The sequence below is a fragment of the Athene cunicularia genome, assembly GCF_003259725.1.
Source record: "Athene cunicularia isolate RWA chromosome 15 unlocalized genomic scaffold, athCun1 chr15_part1, whole genome shotgun sequence".
NCBI classification, from domain to species: Eukaryota; Metazoa; Chordata; class Aves; order Strigiformes; family Strigidae; genus Athene; species Athene cunicularia.
Window position 1 is genome coordinate 13,605,484 of NW_020799121.1, and position 20,127 is coordinate 13,625,610.

General features: G+C 36.0%; 2 protein-coding genes across 2 annotated transcripts in view; one reads left to right on the forward strand and one right to left on the reverse strand.

Annotated features, from left to right (window-relative positions):
- Nucleotides 1–16,231, forward strand: part of KNTC1 (kinetochore associated 1) — a 42,470-nt gene extending 26,239 nt beyond the window's left edge. Inside the window, exons 41-63 of the mRNA XM_026859797.1 lie at nt 340–456; nt 847–956; nt 1,199–1,409; nt 2,038–2,127; nt 2,488–2,659; nt 3,082–3,140; nt 3,287–3,503; nt 4,024–4,097; nt 5,011–5,221; nt 5,329–5,438; nt 6,112–6,161; nt 6,528–6,606; nt 7,288–7,406; nt 8,272–8,407; nt 9,039–9,134; nt 9,966–10,022; nt 10,489–10,543; nt 10,623–10,686; nt 11,729–11,858; nt 12,826–12,915; nt 13,455–13,600; nt 14,464–14,554; nt 14,789–16,231. Of these exons, the coding sequence (XP_026715598.1) occupies nt 340–456; nt 847–956; nt 1,199–1,409; nt 2,038–2,127; nt 2,488–2,659; nt 3,082–3,140; nt 3,287–3,503; nt 4,024–4,097; nt 5,011–5,221; nt 5,329–5,438; nt 6,112–6,161; nt 6,528–6,606; nt 7,288–7,406; nt 8,272–8,407; nt 9,039–9,134; nt 9,966–10,022; nt 10,489–10,543; nt 10,623–10,686; nt 11,729–11,858; nt 12,826–12,915; nt 13,455–13,600; nt 14,464–14,554; nt 14,789–14,848 (2,544 nt within the window). The 3' untranslated portion in view covers nt 14,849–16,231. The remainder of the gene's footprint in view (nt 1–339; nt 457–846; nt 957–1,198; nt 1,410–2,037; nt 2,128–2,487; nt 2,660–3,081; nt 3,141–3,286; nt 3,504–4,023; nt 4,098–5,010; nt 5,222–5,328; nt 5,439–6,111; nt 6,162–6,527; nt 6,607–7,287; nt 7,407–8,271; nt 8,408–9,038; nt 9,135–9,965; nt 10,023–10,488; nt 10,544–10,622; nt 10,687–11,728; nt 11,859–12,825; nt 12,916–13,454; nt 13,601–14,463; nt 14,555–14,788) is intronic.
- Nucleotides 16,232–16,233: 2 nt separating this feature from the next.
- VPS29 (VPS29, retromer complex component) lies at nt 16,234–19,943 on the reverse strand (the record flags this gene model as incomplete). The annotated part of the gene is made up of 4 exons (XM_026859975.1): nt 16,234–16,616; nt 16,894–17,129; nt 17,610–17,801; nt 19,701–19,943. Coding segments are annotated over 4 exons (789 nt in total), but the record flags the coding sequence as incomplete, so codon positions are not given.
- Between the last annotated feature and the right edge of the window lie 184 nt (nt 19,944–20,127).

A 20,127-nucleotide genomic window follows, 5' to 3' on the forward strand; every position in this document is an offset into this window, starting at 1 on the left:
ATATAAAGGAAGATGGGGAATAAAGCATAACAAAGAAACGGGGAGGAAGCATGACAAATTTGGAGAAAGATGATGCCTAAAAAATACCTTTTGTATTAGCTTCACTAGCACAATACTAACAAAATATTTTCAATAAAGAAACTCAAATTTGAAGTAGCTTTGAACTGCCAACTCAGGAGGTTGGGTAGTCCTGATACTTTCTTCTGTGATGTTCGTTTTCATTTTACACAGTTGTATGATCGTCTGTGAGTTCTTTTAAGTTAGACTCAGAATTTAGACTTTAGGATTCCCAATTTTCAGATTATTTATTATACTCACTTCCCTTCTCACTCCTTTTAGGCAGTAGCTCTGGTTGGAGCAGAGCTTGCTAACCAATGTGATGAAACAGAAGAAAAAAAAAAATTCCAGGAATTGGTTACTGATGCAGAATGGGGTATCCAACTTGGTAAATTTGGTGTAAGTTTGATTGATAGATTGATTTGGGCGTCTTATTAACTGATTAAATGTCAGTATAGACTGAGATGTATTGTGATTTTTAGACAGATTTCCCATTCAAATGTAAAGGAAGTTGTTTTGTTTTGTTTTTAATTTTTAATTCTGCTTATCTGCTAAAATCAGCCTCAGAAACTGAGAAATGCAATAATTGAGGGTTCTATAAAAGAACTTTTGGTGCTTAAGTATTCTTTGGCACAGGGCATAGTCAGCAAATGCACAGCTTTTTCCTGCTCTAAACGTATCTGGATTGAAATTAAAGAGAATATAAATGGTTAGCTGTATAAGGAATTAGTCTTAATATTGTCTGAAAGACTTCTTTGGGACGAAGATAAAATGTTTATTTATCTGTAGATTTCTTTCGAGACTGTATTTAGACAACCACCAATAAGAAAGAAGCAACTCATAAGAACGCTGGTACAAAACCCAGAAGTGGACACAGATCTCGTATTGAATTACTGCAGGTAATTATTGAAGCAAATCAGTTGTGTTTTAATTGTTGCTATAATAATAACCATGCCTACTGAAATCTATTTGGGTTTAAATAGAACCTAATTAATGTAATATGCAAATTGGTTGGGTTTGGTTTTTTTTTTAAAGTATTAATCAAGATGCATACTGATCCCTGGTGAATTTATTCATAACAAAATAAGCACCTTAATGACACCAAAGGTCACAGAGAAAATAATATTCTGTCCTCTTCTAGTACTTTCATGCTGGACAGTGATGCCGCACTGCAGCTTTGCATTGAAACACTTCTTCTCCAGAATGCTAATACAAATCATGTTGGGGATGACTCTGCAGAATACAGTGAGAAACAACCTCATTCCACATTACTAGCTAAAGCACTAGATATAATTCCTCTACTGAAAAGCACGAAAGACCTGGTCATTAGCCTCAGTGGAATATTGTACAAGGTAAAAAAAAAAGGGGGGGGAAATCCACACCAAAATAAGCAAAAAGATTCCCTAAACTATACATCTAGTCTTAAATGCTGCAAGTCACGTGAATTACAGGTTAATAATTCCACAGAAATTTGAAAAGGTTATTTTTTTATCAAGTTTTCCTAAAGAATATAAATGTTAAGTTTCAGTTTTCTACTTCTCTAGAAAAAAAATAAAATAGAGCAACATATCTAATTTCTTTAAAGACAGGTAGTCTTTCTTCCCAACTTCCCTTAAAAAGAAGCCAGAAAATAATTTAAAAAAAAAAAATTTCTGAGTATCATAGCACACTGGAAATATACTGGGAAAAAAAATTAGATCTTGAGGGTTTTTGTTTGGTTGAGTTTTGGGTTTGGATTTTTTTTTTTTTTAATTCATCATTTCATGTTTGGTCTGTCTGCAATATTTTGACAATTTTTTTAGGATTTAGGACTACAAAGTGATAGTCTTGTTTTAGAGAAGTGTGTCATGATGCTTATATTGTTTCTTCAGTGCAATGTCAATCTAGTTGGTATTAAAATTGGAGTAAGTTAACTTAGTTGTATGTTTTTATAAGACAAATCATATCAGATCTTATAGAACGGATCATTATTTTGAACAGCTTGATCCTTATGACTATGAAACTATTGAAATTGTCCTGAAAGCGATACAAACTGCTGATGTAAAGCATGAAACTATCGAGCTGAATCAGGTATGTCCAAACATGTTGCTGTTACCTTGATAATGGCATCCATGTCCTGTTCTGTCTGTTTGCTAGTGTAGCTGTTCAAGAGTTGGTTGAAATTTACTGAATTATTCTATATACACAGCTCTCATTCAGAAAATAGAATTCAGGAAAAAGCAATCTCTTAGCTGTTTCTCAGCAATGGCTCACAGCAGGGATAAAAACTCTATAGATATGTACCAACTCTGCCAAAAAAAATATTATATGCCTCCAGGACTTAGGCGTGTTTACTGGTGGGGGCAGGGAGAAATGGTCTTGTGGCTTTTTTGCTTTTTCTTTGTTTTCTTTTTCAGTTTTCTTATTTCTTTTTTTTTTTTTCCATCCTAGGCTTTGAGCCTCCTCAAACATCTGGAATCTTATAAAAGACTTTCTCCCCCTGTAGACCTAGAACACCAATATGTTTTGGAGCATATGATTCCCCTGTCTCCAGCTGCTCAAACCAGACTACCCTTTCATCTGATATTCTTTAGAACTGCACAAGGTTTCTGGAACATTATATGTACGTTCAGTAATTTTTATGGCGAGATATAATTCCCTTTCTCTGCTATCTGTGAACTTTAAAATTCTACAGTATATATTTTATATTGATTGTATTTATTTATTAATGCAGTTTTCATCCCAAGTATTTCTGAAACCACTTGTGCTCCCAAATTGCTGCTGGTGAGGTAACTGGCTTTCAGTGGAGCTAAAATGATATATAAAATGGAGAATTCTGTACTCAAATTCTTTTTTTAGGATGTCTCAAAAAACAAAGTAATCCATATATCACTCTACCCAGACCAGTGTGGATAATTAAGATTATATTCTTCCTTTCCCAATGGAGGTCTGCATCTAACAAAAAACTGAAAGTGCTTAAGCTCACAGAGAAAGCTGCAAGTGGACCGTGACACTATCATAGACAGCTGTCTTTTTTTCTTCCAGCTGCAGAGCTCAGTGAGGAATCCTTCCCAACACTTCTGTTGATTTCCAAACTAATGAAGGTAAAGTAGCATCTTGAAAGAATTTATTTCAAAATTATTCCCCCCCAAAAAAAACCCCAAAACAATGCTTTTGTCTTTCTTTTGCATGATTTTGGCCTCACTATATAACTTCTGACAACTCTTCATCTACTTCAATGTTTTTCTAGGTTTCACTGGATACCTTACACATGTCTGCTGCTCGACATGTCTTTGAAAAAAATTTGAAACCGAAAATATTTGAAATGAGAAACACTGGATATACATCAGTTGTTAACAAGGAAACAACTAAAACTGTGCAGACAATTCAGTCATATCTGCTGTCTATAATTAATCCAGAGTGGGCTGTAGCTATAGCTCACAAGATTGCACAAGAATTTCCAACAGGTAAAGTGCATATGTGAGGACTTGAGGGGTGAAGTAACAGGAGGAGGAGAATAGGTTTAAGAAAAGAAAAGCCAGCCTGTGACCAAACAGTTGTTCAGTATTCTTGGCTAAAACCCAGAGAAATTTGAGAATAAAAATGCATTTGTCTCCTACATCCAGTTTTGAAGAGTAAGCTAGAACAACAGCCATTTTATAACACAGTATCACTGTTAAATCCTTTTTTCTCTTTTTAAGCCATGTTGTCTTGCTTAAAGTTTCTGCATGTTCATATCATCTTCAGACAAGTTTTCTAGCAAAAGCAAATATTCCAGCCAAATTTAAGATAGCTTCTCTATTATCTGAATCCGAACAGATTTTTTATTTTTGCTCTTTAAGCACAAGAGCTTTTCTAGCATTTAAATAGCTTCTTTTTTTTTAATTCTTTGAAATAAAACTGATATATTGTATACTGTAGAAAGGATTAATGAAAACTCACTTTATTTATTTCCTCCCCCTCCTTTTTTTTTTTTTTTTCTTTAAGGGCCAGACCAGATTCAGGCATTGAAATTCTGTCTCTATCTAGCTGAGAAATGGCTAAAGACTACTACAGCTAAGGTAATGGTATGCTGTCTACAAGACTGTTGTTGTGTAGCCAGGTACTTATGTTAGTGTTTTGGATAGTGGTGTGTAAATTGTACCATAACCAACCCTGATATGGGAAGTAGTTTCTTTTGGGGAAGTGGCTGCATAAGTGACCCCTCAAAAGGGCCCTCTCTGTCTGGTAACATGCTCCTGTTCACCTCCTAACAAAAATAAGGCTTCCAGTTCTTGGAGGTTGAACAAAAAAAATACAGTTTTAAGAAAGAATAATTTGTTCTTTCTCCCATTCTGTGCATTTTTCTTGCTGCAGGAGAATGTCTTGGAATCTGTTCTAGCTGTTAGATCAATATCAATATTAACTTCTGCTTCGAGTTCCAAAATTCTTCAGCTATTTGTAGTAGTACATATAAAGAAAATCTGATTCTCAGGCTCATTTTTACATGGTTGGTAGGGAAAGGTGAATAAGAATCTCAGCCTTGCTTATAAATATCAAATTTGCTATGGAGTTGTTGAGACACAATGAACTCTAAATAGGTCTCTGATACTTAGTCACACCTTTGAATAGAATTGTGCCAAAATTAAACTGTAATTCTAGCAGCTGAGGTTTAATATTCAATCTTTTTTTCTTCTCCATCTTACCTCCAGATATTTTAATTTTACATAAGTGTGGTACATATTTTATTTGGCTTTTTCACAACATACCTTTGTTAACAATTTTTTTCCAAATACATTTTCTTGCTAAAGCAGCATGGTTAATACTGTCTCTTTAAGGAAAAAATACCTGTAGATAGAGATACGCAGACACATCTGAAGAACAGATCTTGCTACCCAGTTCACAGTTTTCGACTATAAAAAGTTAAGATTATTTTTCTAGTGCTTTTGAGTAGAAGGAGGTTGTTTTATATAAAACTGTGGTGTTTTGCTAAAGGATGATTCACATGAAAAAGCAGAAGTCCTCCAGAAGAAGTTATATATGCAGTATAAGCGTGCGGCAACAGAAAATGTTCTAATAACACATAACTTGGACACTCGAGAGCATTTAAAGTCTATTGGGAAACCAGCAAATCTGATCATTTTACTATATGAACACCACAGCATAGACCAGAGAATCCAGAATCCAACTGGCAGAGATTATCCAGGTGGGTATTCATAATCTAGTTTCAAAGAAGCAAAAAGAAGTTCTTTAAAAGATGCTAAGCAAGATAATACTAGTTTGTAAATACATTGTCTCTACCTGTTGATGTAGATATCCATATGGCAGCTAAGGAGATAGCAGAAATCAACGATTTGGATATGAACAAAATCTGGGATAAACTGCTGGATAAATGGCTGTGCCCAAGTATACTGCCCTCAGAAGTAAGTCATTGCTGGAGATTCTTTTTTGAGAGAAAAATGGCCAATTACATAAAATATGTATATTTTTAGCACTTTTTCAAAAGACTAAGGTTATTTTGCACAATTTGCCTTTAGTACTCATGAATCTGGTTAAGCTGCATCTAAAGTTAGAGTACTAACAAATTCAATACCTAACACAGACAGTATTTCAAGTGTATCTCAATAACATCTCAAGTGAGAATGATTTGAAATGCTTTCCCTTCTCTTTGTATAGAGATTAAAATTTTATCCTTGGTGCTACAGTGAGCTTGTGTAGCCAGCCTAAAGGAGTTGTAAATATAACTCAAACATCAAACACTGATTCTAGAATGGAAAGAAAATGAATCCTCTCCTGTTGCAACTCAGCTAACAGAGAGTTAACTGCTGTCTATGCAGCATACAGCTCGGGGAGCAAGGGCAGGGAGCAGGCATTTGCCTCCCCTTCAAAATCCCACTTGGCAGGCTGAGGAATGGTGTTGACTGCCAAGCATACAGTTAAATAAAGAAAGGACTGATAAAACCAGAATTCCTTTCCTTGGCTGCATTAGCAGGGGTGCCCAGCTTTTAAGACAGGATTTAAGCAGGATATAACCCAGCTATTTATCAAAAAAATTTCAAAAACTCTCCCAACTACATTTTGTATATCTTTTTAAAGAAAGCTCAAGAAATCTTTGGAGATGCACAGGAAGATGAAGAACTCCGCAGGTATGTGTTTTGTCTTACATATAATATGGCGAATTATTGTTAATTTACAAGTTTAACTATATCTGGCTTTTTCAAGAAACCTAACTGTGTGTGATTCAGAACTCACTGTTGTGTTCTTATTTTTACTCTCTGGTGACATCAGATTTGAATCATCAAATACTTATTATTTATGCAGTGAAATGCCGTTTGCAATAGCTTAGATATAAGTGTTTAAGAGTAACTATTTGGAGATTTTTCTCCTTGTTTTCTATATCCTTGGAATCTATTATTTTTAATTTCTTTTTCACAGTGAAATATATTTACATTTGATCATTGTATTTCAGTAGCTATGCTGTACTCGCATTAAAAGCAAATACTTTTTTGCAGAGTTATATATCTACTTCAGTCACGCCCAGTGGATTATAGTTCAAGAATGCTTTTTGCAATTACAACATCTGCCACATCTGTAAGTTTTTAAATTCTTGTTTTAGCTTGCTTCTTATGAAATTTTTAACTCTTATGAAAATCAAGTGTTGTCTGCTTAACTGTATGGGTTTCAGCTGAGGGCCTTGGTTAGCTATGTTTTGGATAGTTTAGTTATCTGTATGAGCTCTATGTTTGTCCTACCGACCTTAGGAGTAGAACTGTGATGTTCATTGAATTTTGCTATTGAACTGTCAGGACCAGCCCTTAAACTCTGAGTTTTCTAAATTTATTGTTGATATTATCTGAAAATAACTTCATTAAACATTTTCTGGAATGTGCTTTAAGCTGGCTTACTTTGGGTAGAATAAAAGGAGAGTGGTAAAAGGGTTTTTTTTTTATATAAATTATAAGCAGAACCTTAACGTTCAGTCTTTCACATTTACGAAATGTATTTGTGATACCATATATCACAAATATTTTTCCTGCCTGCATTAATAGTGTTAAATCTGGGAAACCACCTGGTTCAGCAGTGTTCTTTGAAGTTAACAGATATTTCAACTGATTAGTATAGAAGTTGAACGTGAACAAATCTGTTACTTAGTATTTGGATTCGTTCAGTGAAAATATAATCTTAGAAAGGATCATACTAGACATATATAACCCTCTTTCTAGTTGTTCAGCCTATTGTGACTTCTCACTGTGTTTTTTCCCCACCTCTCAGCCAATTGGTGTTACTCAGCTGACATTTGCTCACAGGAGCAGAGCACTTAAGTGTCTGCTCTACTTGGCAGATACCAACACCGTGGAATCACTCTTCAAGAAACCCATTCACAAAATAAAGTAAGATGAATTTTCCTTAAGGGTTCTTTAAGAATGTTGTTTTGTTGGTCTTTAACAACCATTGGAAAAAAAATATCATATATTTGGAGATATGGTTTTTACTAATCTGTTTCTCTGAGCTTTTAAAAATCTATTTCTGAAGAGCATAATTAATCTTTTAACTTCACTATAATGTAGTCCAGTGCATCACAGTCCTAATTAGTAAACCTGAAAGTAATATGACATTACATGGAAAATATTTTGTTCCATTTTGCATAGATTTCAGTTACTTCTTTAGCAACTGAAGCATATTCTCCTACCCATATATATAGTATTTTGTTCATCAGAGTTTGGAACTGGTCATCTTGCAAAGACATAGTCCTCTGCAAAAACAAGGAGCCAAAATCCCAGCAGAATAATGTTCCTTTGAAAATATCTGTAGAACTAACTTCCTTAGAAAATATCTAGAATAGAGTTTCTATGCTGGCAATCTAGAATTAGGGCCTTTTTAACGGAAAGGGATGTTTTCAAAGTACATCACACCAAATAGCTCCATATGGGTTTCTATAAATATACAGTCTTTGTGCATGAATGAAATTTTAGTTGTAAGAGTTACAGTAACTGGTTTATCTTTAGAGATGATCCAAGCCATCCACTGTTCAGGTGAATGAGGTTTCCCTAAGCAGTTACCAGGAAGTTTTTTTACTTCATTAAGATCTCTTTCATAAGTACAAATACAATTTATTTATTTTAACCTGTTTGTTTTTTTTTTAAAGGAACAGCAGAACACTTTTCCAGTATTATCCAGACCTTCATTGTGTGAATTATAATATAATAATCACTGTAAATATCATTAACTCCCGGTTTGGGGGGGGCTTTTTTATAGGTATTTTCTAAAATGCTGCATTTATCTGGCAGAGTTTGAAATCTTGAATATTCCATATACTTATGAATCATTTCATAAGAGTCCTAAGGAAGGAATGATTAAAGGGCTATGGAAGAATCACAGCCACGAACCCACGGTACGATTTTTAAATCCTCTGTAATTTTTTGTTTGTTACACATTGTATGAAACGTACACCTTTCTATGTAGCACATGCATTTCTAAACAAATGTTGCTCCAGTGGACTCTGGCTTATTCATACACTGCTCATGATATGCTACTCACAGTGGTATTTAAAAATGCCAGTGAATATGCAAATACCCTAAAGACTCTCCTCTTTCAGAGGAGCTGCTTGAACATACTTCATACTTTAATATGAATTAGATATTAACAGGTTACACCATTAGAATAGCTATTAGTTACTTATCTAATATGCCAGGGACAGGTTTACAGCCATAAAATGGAAGTGAGCTGTGCTTTAGTTGAAACACACACATGCTAGTCTAAAATTTGAAAAGGACGGATAAAAAAAGCTTTTAGCCTTCCTACAATTAGAAAATAAAGTGATATCATGTATAGGTGGGGGGCTTGATTTTTGTTTTAATTCTCCTCACGTGTGTAAAATAATTTTGGAAGTGGTTTGTTTGTGGCCTTTCTGGAGTTAAATGTCCTGATAATGCTTTAAAAATCTAAAATTACGCTGACAAGCAGTAAAGGTTTGAAGATCACAAATGTATAATAATATATAGCCTGTCCTTCCTCTCCTTTAGGCTGTTAGGCTGGTGACAGAACTTAGTCTAGAATACAAAGTATATGATTCCCAACTGTGGAATGGCCTACTACAGAAACTCCTCGGTTTCAATATGGTAAGAAATTTTTAATGAACTGCAGTGAGGTGACAAAAACGCTTTTTTATCCACCAGTTTCTGAAGAATGGGATAGATACATAAACTATAAACTTACTGTGAACAATTCTTGATAATTTGCATGGCTATTTTTGTCTCTTAGACACTGAACTGATGAAGCTTTGAGAGATTTGTGGTTTAGTACTGCTTGAGAATTTTGATCTTAAATTGTTCTAGGTTGGTTTTTTTTTAAAGGCACAAAGCATTTCAGATGAGTAAGCCCTATGATAATAAACTGAAAAAAGGTTTTCATATTATTGTAATTTTAGAACATAATATGCATATTTTCATATGCAAATATATACACTCATATGCACAAACTGTGCATATATGTATATACATACACACAAAAATATTATCCCTAAAATCTATTTATTATGATAGTAATCCTGATTTTTGTCCTTCAGAATTTTAATTACCTCTGATTGTCAGATTTTATGTAATGTTGCTACAGCATGGACTGGGCAACAGGTACCAAAGCTAGTTTTAATCTAATGAGATTTAGGTACTAGTAGCAAAGAAGGTGGGATCATAAACTTCTCAGCACTAGTTGTATTAAGACTCCCAGAAATCTTGGGTATTGACAGAGATAACATATGCTGCTGCTTGTGATAATTTAATTTACTAAACTACAAATCATATTTCCATATACATCCATTACTCCTTTCAAAGGAGCAGAGGTACCTTAAAAAACTGTAAGTTTGTATCCTGCAGACAACACAAGCATAATGCAGTCCTGTACGTTATTGCCACATCTTCAAAAACTAGCTGCTTTTTTTTTTTTTTTTCCAGATTCAATATCTAAGAAGAGTGTTGATAGCAATTACTGGGATTCATTCATTATGGGAGGTAAGCAAATATTCTCTGATTCCTAGTCTTTTTTTCCACTTAACAGGAATTTAGCATCCTGTTTGTTTGTGTGTGTGAATGGCAGCCATCTATGCCATGAAGTGTCACGCATGAAAAGATTCTCTTTGAATGATTATTTTTTATGAGAATGCAGTATGCAGATATGTGTCATTATTAATCACTGAAATAGCATATTTTGCACTTGTAGTTCCTTCAGTAAACACTTACTTGGAGGGTTTTGTAAAGCTGGTCATAATAATTTTGCCATCAGCCAAAACACGGCTAAGTCTTAGGCTATGAGCTGAAGAAAGCCACGTTAGGGAATAATTCATCCAGATTAAAAAGAAAATAAAATCGACAGGCTTCTTCCACATACAGTGGGTCTGAATGTCCGTGTGTCTGTGTTTACAAGTACACTTAATTAGAAATGTATTTGGCTAATACTTTAAAACTTTGCTGTCAACAGACTCCCAACTTCAGTCGAGCTTGGCGAAGTGTAGTTCTGTCACCATTTCTCACAGGTAGGGTTGTTACTAGCTATCATGCTTACACAATAACTTGGTTATATATTTACTTCATCATGGTTTTTTTATTTCTTAGCTTCGTGTCCACCAAGTCCTAAACAGTTAGAGGAATGTCGTGAGTGTTTTGTGATTCTGCTCAAGTAAGTAGATGGTACATCCCACATTTTTGTTAGTTGAGTGGGAATGCCTGTTTGTAACTTCTCATCCAGCAACCTGCCCTGGAACATGTAAAGGAGCTCTGAAAACTGGGGAACCTGAGGCATGAGGAATAACCTTTTGCCTCTTGTGGGAAGGACAGGATCAGGGCACATACCCAAACAGAAATTCCATGCTTGCCTGCAGACTGTTCACAACACGTGCTGTACCTTGGCTGTTTAAACTGCACTGGGAACTGCTCTCTGAATTGGGACTCAGAATCAGCAGCACAAACTGATGAAAACCCATTTATCTGCCCAGTTGCTGCCCCCATGAGGGCTATCTGTTCCTGTCCTGACATTTTTAAAGGACTCATATCAACCCTAAAAGTCGAGTTATCTTTCTTATCCCAAAATATAGCACATTTCCTAGAACTATTAACACAGAGTATAAGAGAGAAAGAATTCATTTTTCTACAAAGAATAAACCTGACATCACAAAAATCTAATAGCTGCACATCTATAAACATGGTTAACCTATGGTATTAATGTTCCCAAACATTCTGTACATAAACCATTTTGCATTGCCTTTACAATGTGAAAAAGCACAATAAATCATTGTCTTATTCACCACAGTGCTCTGACTTGCTCAAGAGAAGAACAAGAGCTCAGAGAGCCTGACTTGAACCAAAAGTTAGTTACGCAATACTGAAAAGGGATCCAGCTGAAGAACGTGCCTACACTACTGTGCACATAAGTACCAAAGCATTGCTCTGGGCAGTTGGCCAACACTTCCCTCAAAACAGAGCCTTGGGTGTTTAGAGAGAGAGAAAATGGAATTTTTTTTTTTTTTCCAAGCTACAAAATCATCATGCATTTGTATTCTGTGAAACTTCAACTCACATAGCTTAGCCATTTCTGAAAATGAGGTAAAAATGTATTGTTCTATCTGGCTTAAAAAAATCTCAATGCAGTTTTGTTGACAGTACTAAGCCATCCAGTTACACACAGCATAGTAGAGAACTTCACTCCTAATCTTCTTCTGAAGGTGTCCTGTTCTGGCTGACTTGGATGTCATAGGAATAGCTAAACAATATGCACAGTTGGACCTTCCAGCTTTTGCTTTGGGGTGCCTGTTGCTGATTCCTCAGTCTGAGAAGAGAGCGCAGCAAATTGAGGTAAATAATAAGTTTTCTGTTCTATTTGTGCAAGGGAAACGTCTTTAAGCATGTTATATTCACCAGAAACTGTGAAAGATAGTAATCTATAATTCCATCTTATTTAAATATGTCAGCTGCTTGGCGTTTCCCAACCACAAAGGCTATTACTCTGAATTTCTCCTTCTGAAAAGGATCATGTGAACACTTCCTCTGATTTTTTTTTTTTTTTTTTTTAAAGCAAAACCAGCTAGCTTCAAGTCATCCTCAGCAATATTGTCAAATTACTTTGCCTTTTGTGGTTTTGAGGATATTTTATGGGATCCCACCCATAAAACCCATGAAAAAAACGTACAAAATCTAAACCAGTGCAGTGTGAAGATAATGATAATTGCTGAGGAGCTACCAGTGGGCTAGTTTCAGATTGTCAGTACTGGAGCTTTCTTCAGAAAAATGTTGAGTAAAAGCTCCCAACTTGTTAGAAAGATGCTTGATAGGCATTGTAAGTTCTGATGTAAACCTTTTGCCATATCCTCACTATTCAATGTATCTCGAGTTTCCTTCTTCTCATTTGTTCCCATTAATTTATGCTCTGCATTTTTCTCCCAGGTAAAGATTATAGGCTGTGCCCATATTTGTCATGAGTAAACTGGCACTAGTAAAGGCATCTTAAATTCTTAGACTTCCAGTTATTTAAATTAAGATCAGAAAGATTTCCCCAAATTACAGCATTAGTCTAAGACATTTAGTCTGCTGACAATGAGTCAAAAAAGTCTGTAACAGCTACAGCAAAATACCCTTTGAGAGTTAAAAGCAACAAATACTACTCTTTCAGTCAAACTGCACAGATTCTGGTTTGTACTTAGAATTTCAAAATATTAATTGTTCCTGAATAAATCAAATACTTGCTCTGAAGGGAGAATTTCTACTTTAATAATTCACAGAATATTAATGTTTTGTAACTTATTTTTGCTTTAAACTTATTAAGGGTTTCTTATCGACATGTAACATAGAAACTGTGCTGCAACAAATAGATGAACACATGAACACTGGAGAAGTAGTGGCATTTGCTTCTCAGGTAAATAAATAAGTTTTACTTCACTTGCCTTTGGCTTTTTTGATACATAAGTGTACATAGAAGCTTTTTTTCTCTCTCCTGATCTTGCCAAGCATTAGCTGATGTAACACACCCTTCTAAAATATAGCAACATTTGCAGGGATTTTTACATTTTTATTAAATGCTATTCAGCTAAAAAACTTCTTGTGTATATATATACACACAGTGCTGTGTTATAGGCTGCCCCTAATTGTAGGACAGGATTGTTTGCAGCAGTACCTACTTTATTTTTCTAAATAAATATTTTAGGCAAAAAGGCTAAAGGACATATGAAACTGCACTGTCTGTCACCTTGCCTTGGGCTGCCTTCCCAAGAGCAAGTTTCTTAACTCATTGCCTCATCTGAATCTGAGATTAGTCGTCATAAAATCTGCCATTTCACAGCATTTAAAAAAAAAAAATAAAAGTCCTGCAGTATGGGAGTTTGGGCTCTTTTCATGCAAAAGGAAAATTTTACATTTAAAATAATACTTTTCCATTATTAAATCTTCAATCTACAGATTAGATCTTTGGTTTTGGACAGTATCATAAATGAGAAGCTATATGAAAAATTCTTGAAAACTAAATATTTTCCACTGTTGAAGCAACAACTGATGAATACTCACCGAATTAAAGAACTGGTGGATTACTTTGCCAAAAAGAACTAGTAAGTTAATAAAACAGGGATGCATGACTGATAGCAGTTGCAGAAATTGAATCTCCTTTATTTTCATTTATTTGAAGTCAGGGAAATTTTCTAGTACTTAAGTCTCCAAGAATTTTTAGAGTATTGCTAAGTTAAATAAATAAATCGACTAAAAACCTCACTGCTGTGCATACTTAGGAGAGAGTTTTACAGTGTCATTTAAGCCAAAGTAACAGCTTACTGAGCCTGGACTTACCAGCACATAAAATGCAGTTAAAATAGCAGAAAAAAATGCTTTTGATTTGAATCAATTTACCTTACCTTCAGATGAATTCAGTGTAGTAGCATCCTGAAGTCACTGCCTCAGCAATAAGAACACTGAAAAAATAAATGAACTGCCTGTACTCAAGACTTGGGAATTAGTGGGTTTGCTGCCAAGTTTTTCAGGAGTTTAGACATACCTCTTATGTTCCACTTAAATAAAACAAAGGATCTTGCCACTGACCCTGCTGTGGGGCAGTTCTCAATCAGGGCTCTGTCAGTGACTCACAGCACTTGGGCTCGTTGTGCACAGCTGCAAACTCTCATTTCAGACCCCAAATAATCAGTTGTGCAAGTCACTTGGTTACCACTTCTGCAGTCAAAATGGGATGGGAAACAATAAACAGCTGTTTAAATTCTAGGATATGTTGGGTTTATTAACAGCCACAGGTTCAATGCCAGGCTTGTCATGGCTTGTTTTCCTCTGAGAAATGACAGGACCTATCTGACTTCAAACACATGGGGCCATACCTTATTTTTATACTTCAGTGTATTTAGTCTAAATTCTTGGCTTTTTAAAGAACTTCTTATCGACAAAGTTGATAAACTTTTGCCTCCTGCAGCATCGATGATGCAACAGCTCTAATCCGAGAATATCAAGAGAAATGTGGAAATCCTGCTCTGGCAGACATACCATCATCTGATCTTCTGAAGGTAAAAGAAAACATTTTTGTAACTCAAAGTATTATTTTTTTTTCTAAACTAAGACTTTCACTCAACTTTTAGCAAAAATACTTCTTAGCCTATTTATTGTATATAATAAAAGATCCCTTTATTCAAATAATTCATTTTACTTGAACCAAATGTGTGCCATGCTAAGCCTTATGCTTTCAAGTACTTTCCCAGGTCTTAATTTTCTGAAGCTATTATTATTCTCTCACCTTCCAGATGTATCTGAACAGACCAGAAGAGACCAGTGTACTGGAACCATCATCGAAAAAGTCTTGATTTACCTTTTCTCCCTCTACTGGCAAGAAGGGGGCCATGCATTGAGAATGCTTGTACTGGTCAAGTGAACACTGAACTAAAACCTCAATTCTTGTAACCAAAAGCTACTCTGAGCTTTCCACCTTAACTGTTCTAGGCTGTTTCTTCTCCATACTCTATCCCCATTGAAACAGTTTAGATTTACAGAACTTCATGGTTTTGTTCAACAGCAATGTTCATGTTCAGCACTTGTTTTAGGAAGGATTAGTTTATTTTCTTCTATATTTCTCCATGTTCAAGTCTGAGGATCACTTCAAGATTTAATTCACACAAACATAACCTCACATAATTGCGATAAACATTTTAAAAAAACCCTAAATGATGTACTTCATGTAAAATACTTTGTAGACAAATTGTAATTTTAACTACAGTGAGTATAAATAAACAGACTTACATAGCAATTTTGGCCTTATTCTATAAACCTTTTTTTAATTATGAAGTTGTCAGTAAATTGATATTTCACTCAGTCACTAACATTCCTTGAACGTGTGCTAAGGTTTCCTTTTCAACTTTGTTCTTTCTGTATGTCTGCAGGCAGGATAAAGCAAGAGGCATGTGCTTCACTGCATGAAATAGCAGTGAGCCGGAGGTTCCCAAGATACCAAGCTGAAATGCTTGGCCTTTTTCTAAGGTAAAGCAGGTTTATTTTGAATAGAAGTTGTTATTATTTAGCCAGCTTATGACACAGAAGAAAGGGTTTTAACTCCTCCTTTAAGGTCTATGAAACTTAACCTCAAACCTTCATGACAAATACCACACAGCTTTTCGCACAGATATTCAAAATGTTCTTCTGTAGAAGACAAAAGATAAAACTCTGGTTTTGTTGGAAAGTTAACAGTTATGAAAAATGGGAGCTGTTAAAATACATTCAGTTCCCTGCAGTCACAAGAGGAGAGCCAGAATGTCCAGTCTTCCTGACCAGCTAGTGTTTTAATCTTCAGTAGCAGTATCAGCATTGTATGGAATTACATTACTTAAAACCTCCCTACATGGAGGAAAGTGCATATTCATGTAGTGTCAGATAGAAGCCATAAATAAAGAAAAGCCTCTCTTCACTGTTTAAAGATTTAATGAGACCATCATCCATTCAAGCATTAGGGTAGTTGAAACTGTTTGGATTATAAGATTTTATACAGTGAAATTGCTACTCTAAGTTATGAGTTAATTGCAATTTTTATTCATTTACCTTAATGGGGAATGTTTTAGTTAATTAACTATCAACTGGATTCTGAACCAAATGTAACATAGCCCCACAGCACTGAGTCTTTTTGTTCAAGCCCTTTACAAGTATCCTTTAGAGCATCAGGCATCTTAAAAGCAGCTCCAACTACTGCATTTTTTTTCCCCCCAACAACATAAAGCTTAGTTTTTCTATGAAGTGAAGTTTATTACAACATTAAGGAACAGTATTTAAACAGTTACTTTAATGGAATATTTTACAAATCAATTCATACAGAAAAAAGCAAACACAATGTTTTAAAGTTATTACCAATAAGCTACATTGCTAAGCTGTTAGCGAGTAAGTGTAGTACTGTAAACTAGCAATCAAGTATTGTAGTAACTTGCAGTTCAGAACGAGATGGTAAAAATACCAGACAAGCAAAAACATTCTTAAGATTTTTTGTACTCAATTCTTTCTACTTTCACATCATCTCCAATTAGTTGATAGACATATGTAACTACTGTAGAAGCCTGGATATCCATCAGCACAAAGGAAGGAATGATGTTGCTGGAAAGAGAGGGAAAAAAATCATATTGTGTATTAACAACCACTACCTGACAGAAATCACCCAGAGAAAAACAGGTATGAATTCTGTAAGCGCAGTACATCAGATCTGAAGCTTTGAGTATTTCAATGTCATCTGTTTCAGTCAAGATTTAGCAAGTACTACCAACCCTTCCTCTCCCCAATATTTAGAATGTAAACATTAACCTTCATAAAGAGCACTGAAGTTCAGTTTTGTTAGAAAGAAGATCCCCACAGATACTTCCCATACTTCACTTACTTCTCTAAGGCGTGATAGGCTCCTGTAGCTGATCCCGGATTGATATAGAACTTGTTTTCATGTTCGAATGCCTCGAATTTGTGTGTATGTCCTGAAATTAGGATGTCCACATCAAACTGCCGTTGTAGCAGTGCCAGGCTGGCCATATCACCCCAAGGAATAACCTGATGGCCATGAATCAGCCCAATTTTGAACTGTCCAACAGTTACAACTTTCTGTTCAGGATAATTCAGGTTCTAAAAATAAAAACCAGATGTACAAATTTATATTTAAAAACAACTCTAAGCAACACCAAGAAGAGGTGGGGGGAGAAGCAACACCAAGAAGAGATGGGGAAAGCTAATAGAAATATTCAATATAATTGGCCCTACTGCTACCAAATGAGAGCTACAAAGCTGCTTTTTATGAGCACGGTGGAGAATGGGGAAGGATGAAGGAATTTCAAAGATCTGACAACAGCAGGTCCCAGTTGCTGAAGTCCTTAGACATGGCCAAGTACACAACTACTTTTATTCATACTGATGACAAATGAGAACTTACTGTGCAATTCACATTACTAATTGCCACCCCAAGTCTTTTGCCCAGTTTGCTTTTTGTGTGCTCTTAGTACTACATAACCCCGGTTTACCCACTTTTACTTGAATTACAAATAAGCCAAATGTTGCCTTCATGTAAAAGATTCAGAAAAATATGTAATTATCAAGAGAGGACACTACCTCATCGAAGTCCCCTCTGACAACATGAACATCCCCAGCCAGAGTCTTGAGGTAGTCATAGGTGTCCTTGGTGCAGAGGTTTCCTGTGCAGAGGATGTGTTGGATCTTTCCTGGAACCAGCAGCTTTTTGAATTTGGCGGGGAGGCTGTTGCATCGATGCGGAATGTGAAGATCTCCTAATACTAACACCAACTTATCAGGTGTCATGACAAGAAAGAAATATTGTTACAGATACTTATTTAGGCAAGAATCCTTAGGAAGCAGAAAGCATTGCAATGTTTTCTTCAGTTTCCTAACTTTGCATTTGGATGTAATACCCACTAAAATAATGAAACAGTGACGGAATATTGCTACAAGGTATTGTTTTCCCTCAGTAATGCAGAACATTATGCAGAAGGGGGCTTTACAAACACAGTAGTCTACAGAATTATTTTGTTGATGAAAGCCAGTGCAAGGTCTAACAACAGACACGTGTTACTACTTGATGTATTTTACACAAATTTGGGAACTACCACAAACTATCCCACTTTTTTGGATGCTTAAGCAGCTAAAAAAATAATATAGGACACCTCTAGTACACATTCAAGCACAGACCTAGCTAAACTGTGGCCACTTCCCTTTAAAACTCTTAATCCAAATTTAACTTCTGTTTTCTTATCAAAAAAAAGCAAATTTGCAACATGTGTTAATAGCTGACCAGAACGGGAAGCTTGTTCAGAGTCTGTATTAGGACCCACTGAACAAGAGAGTAAGACTAATAGTTTAAAAAACAAAACCAAACCAAAGCCCAGGGCACTGCAGAGAAGATAAACCAGACTACTGCACACAGCGATTCTACTACCAGTTCTATATAGTCATAGTTTAAGTACGATAGATGCAAGGAGAGTGCAAATTTAATGGGGGCTTCAAAATTAAGGATTCAGATGAAGTAAGACCATAGCTTAGTATCGCAGGCTTTAAACCTGCAAATAAAGAAATTAATGCGACACAGCAATAAATTAATTATGCAAAAAAGGGCAGGAAAAGCTCTATGAAGCATGGGATGTTATGCCACCACACTGCAAAAACACTGGATCTAGAGACAGTCAACTTGATAAATAGCTCCATGTTAAAAAGAAAAAGGTGATCTTCTAACCACAATGCTCTGTTAGTTACACAGTTCCTAAAATGACAGCCATCAAATGCGTCTGGAAAAGACACAGCCCCAACAGATGAATGTAAAAGCAGCAGTAACTGTGCTAAGAAATCACCTTTAAGATTCGCTTTTTAAATTTTTAGGCCATGCAACCATCTTCACACTAGCAATCATCAAAACAGGCAGAGGGAACTTGGGCGGGGTTTTTGTTTGGTTTGGGTTTTTTTTAGATTAAGAATGTCTCAGTGCCATCATCAAAGCCATGCACCTTTAGAGAACAGATGGTTGAAAGTATTGGTAAAGCAATACAAGAGTTTTGTAATCAGGGAGCTACCAATTTAAAACTAACCCAGGAGAGGGAAAAAAAAAAAAGACACATAATTGATGGTCTTTCAAGAGCTCCCAGTGAAAAATACCCTTACTAGCATCAGCCTAGAGACAATATACTGGAATGCAGGTGAAAAATGGGTAACAAGTGATTCTGATTATTAAAGTGGCAATAGATTTTTCTTGCTGATGCTTAAGGTACTTAGACATGCAATACTAGTTATGTATTGAACATTCAATAAATTTATACTGCCACTAAAACATAACCCTGCCGAAGTCAGCAGAGTGTGTGCATTCAACAAAACCCATTTGCTTTACTGACAAACTGGCAGGCCTCATATCTTCCCCCAAATCACGTTTGAGCTCCCATTAATTAAAGCAAAGCTTGGCAAGCTACAATAACAAAAACAAATTAAAAGCATTGAAGTGTGTTTAATAATCACAGGTATCTGCAACATAAAATAGTGGCAAAGAATGTTACATCTGGCTTTTGCTAGCAATTTTAGGTGCAATCTTGAGCGTGAAGAGCAGCCTCTAATTCATATGTACCATCTGATATTCGTATCATCTAGTAACATTAACAAGCCCTTACCACCGGTGTTAGCAACAGCTAAGAGGAGTAAACTTACTCTGTGCCCAGCCTTATTGGAATGAAGAAGTTGATTGCAGACAGGGGGGAATGAAAAACAGGGTGAAACATGATCAATGTTAAACAAAAGAAAGCAACAGAAAAGAAAATATAGCCAAATGAACAGGCAAATAACAATTAAATGAATTGTTGATGTTATGAAAGAAGCGTTAAAAAAAAATAAATTAACAAAAAAATCGGCTCCTGCGCGCAGCCCCCGGCAGCTCCCGCCGGTGACAGCCCCTCAGCACGGCCTCCTTACCCCCGGCGGGCCCTCGGCGGGGCTTCACCTCCGCTCAGCGCTCCCCTCCCGCCCCCCATGTACCTCAGCTCGGCACTACGCGGATTTCTGGGCAGCGGCTGACAGAAAACGCTCCCTGAGCGCACGTCCAGCACGGCCGCCAGCGGGGCCCGCCCGCCCGCCGCAC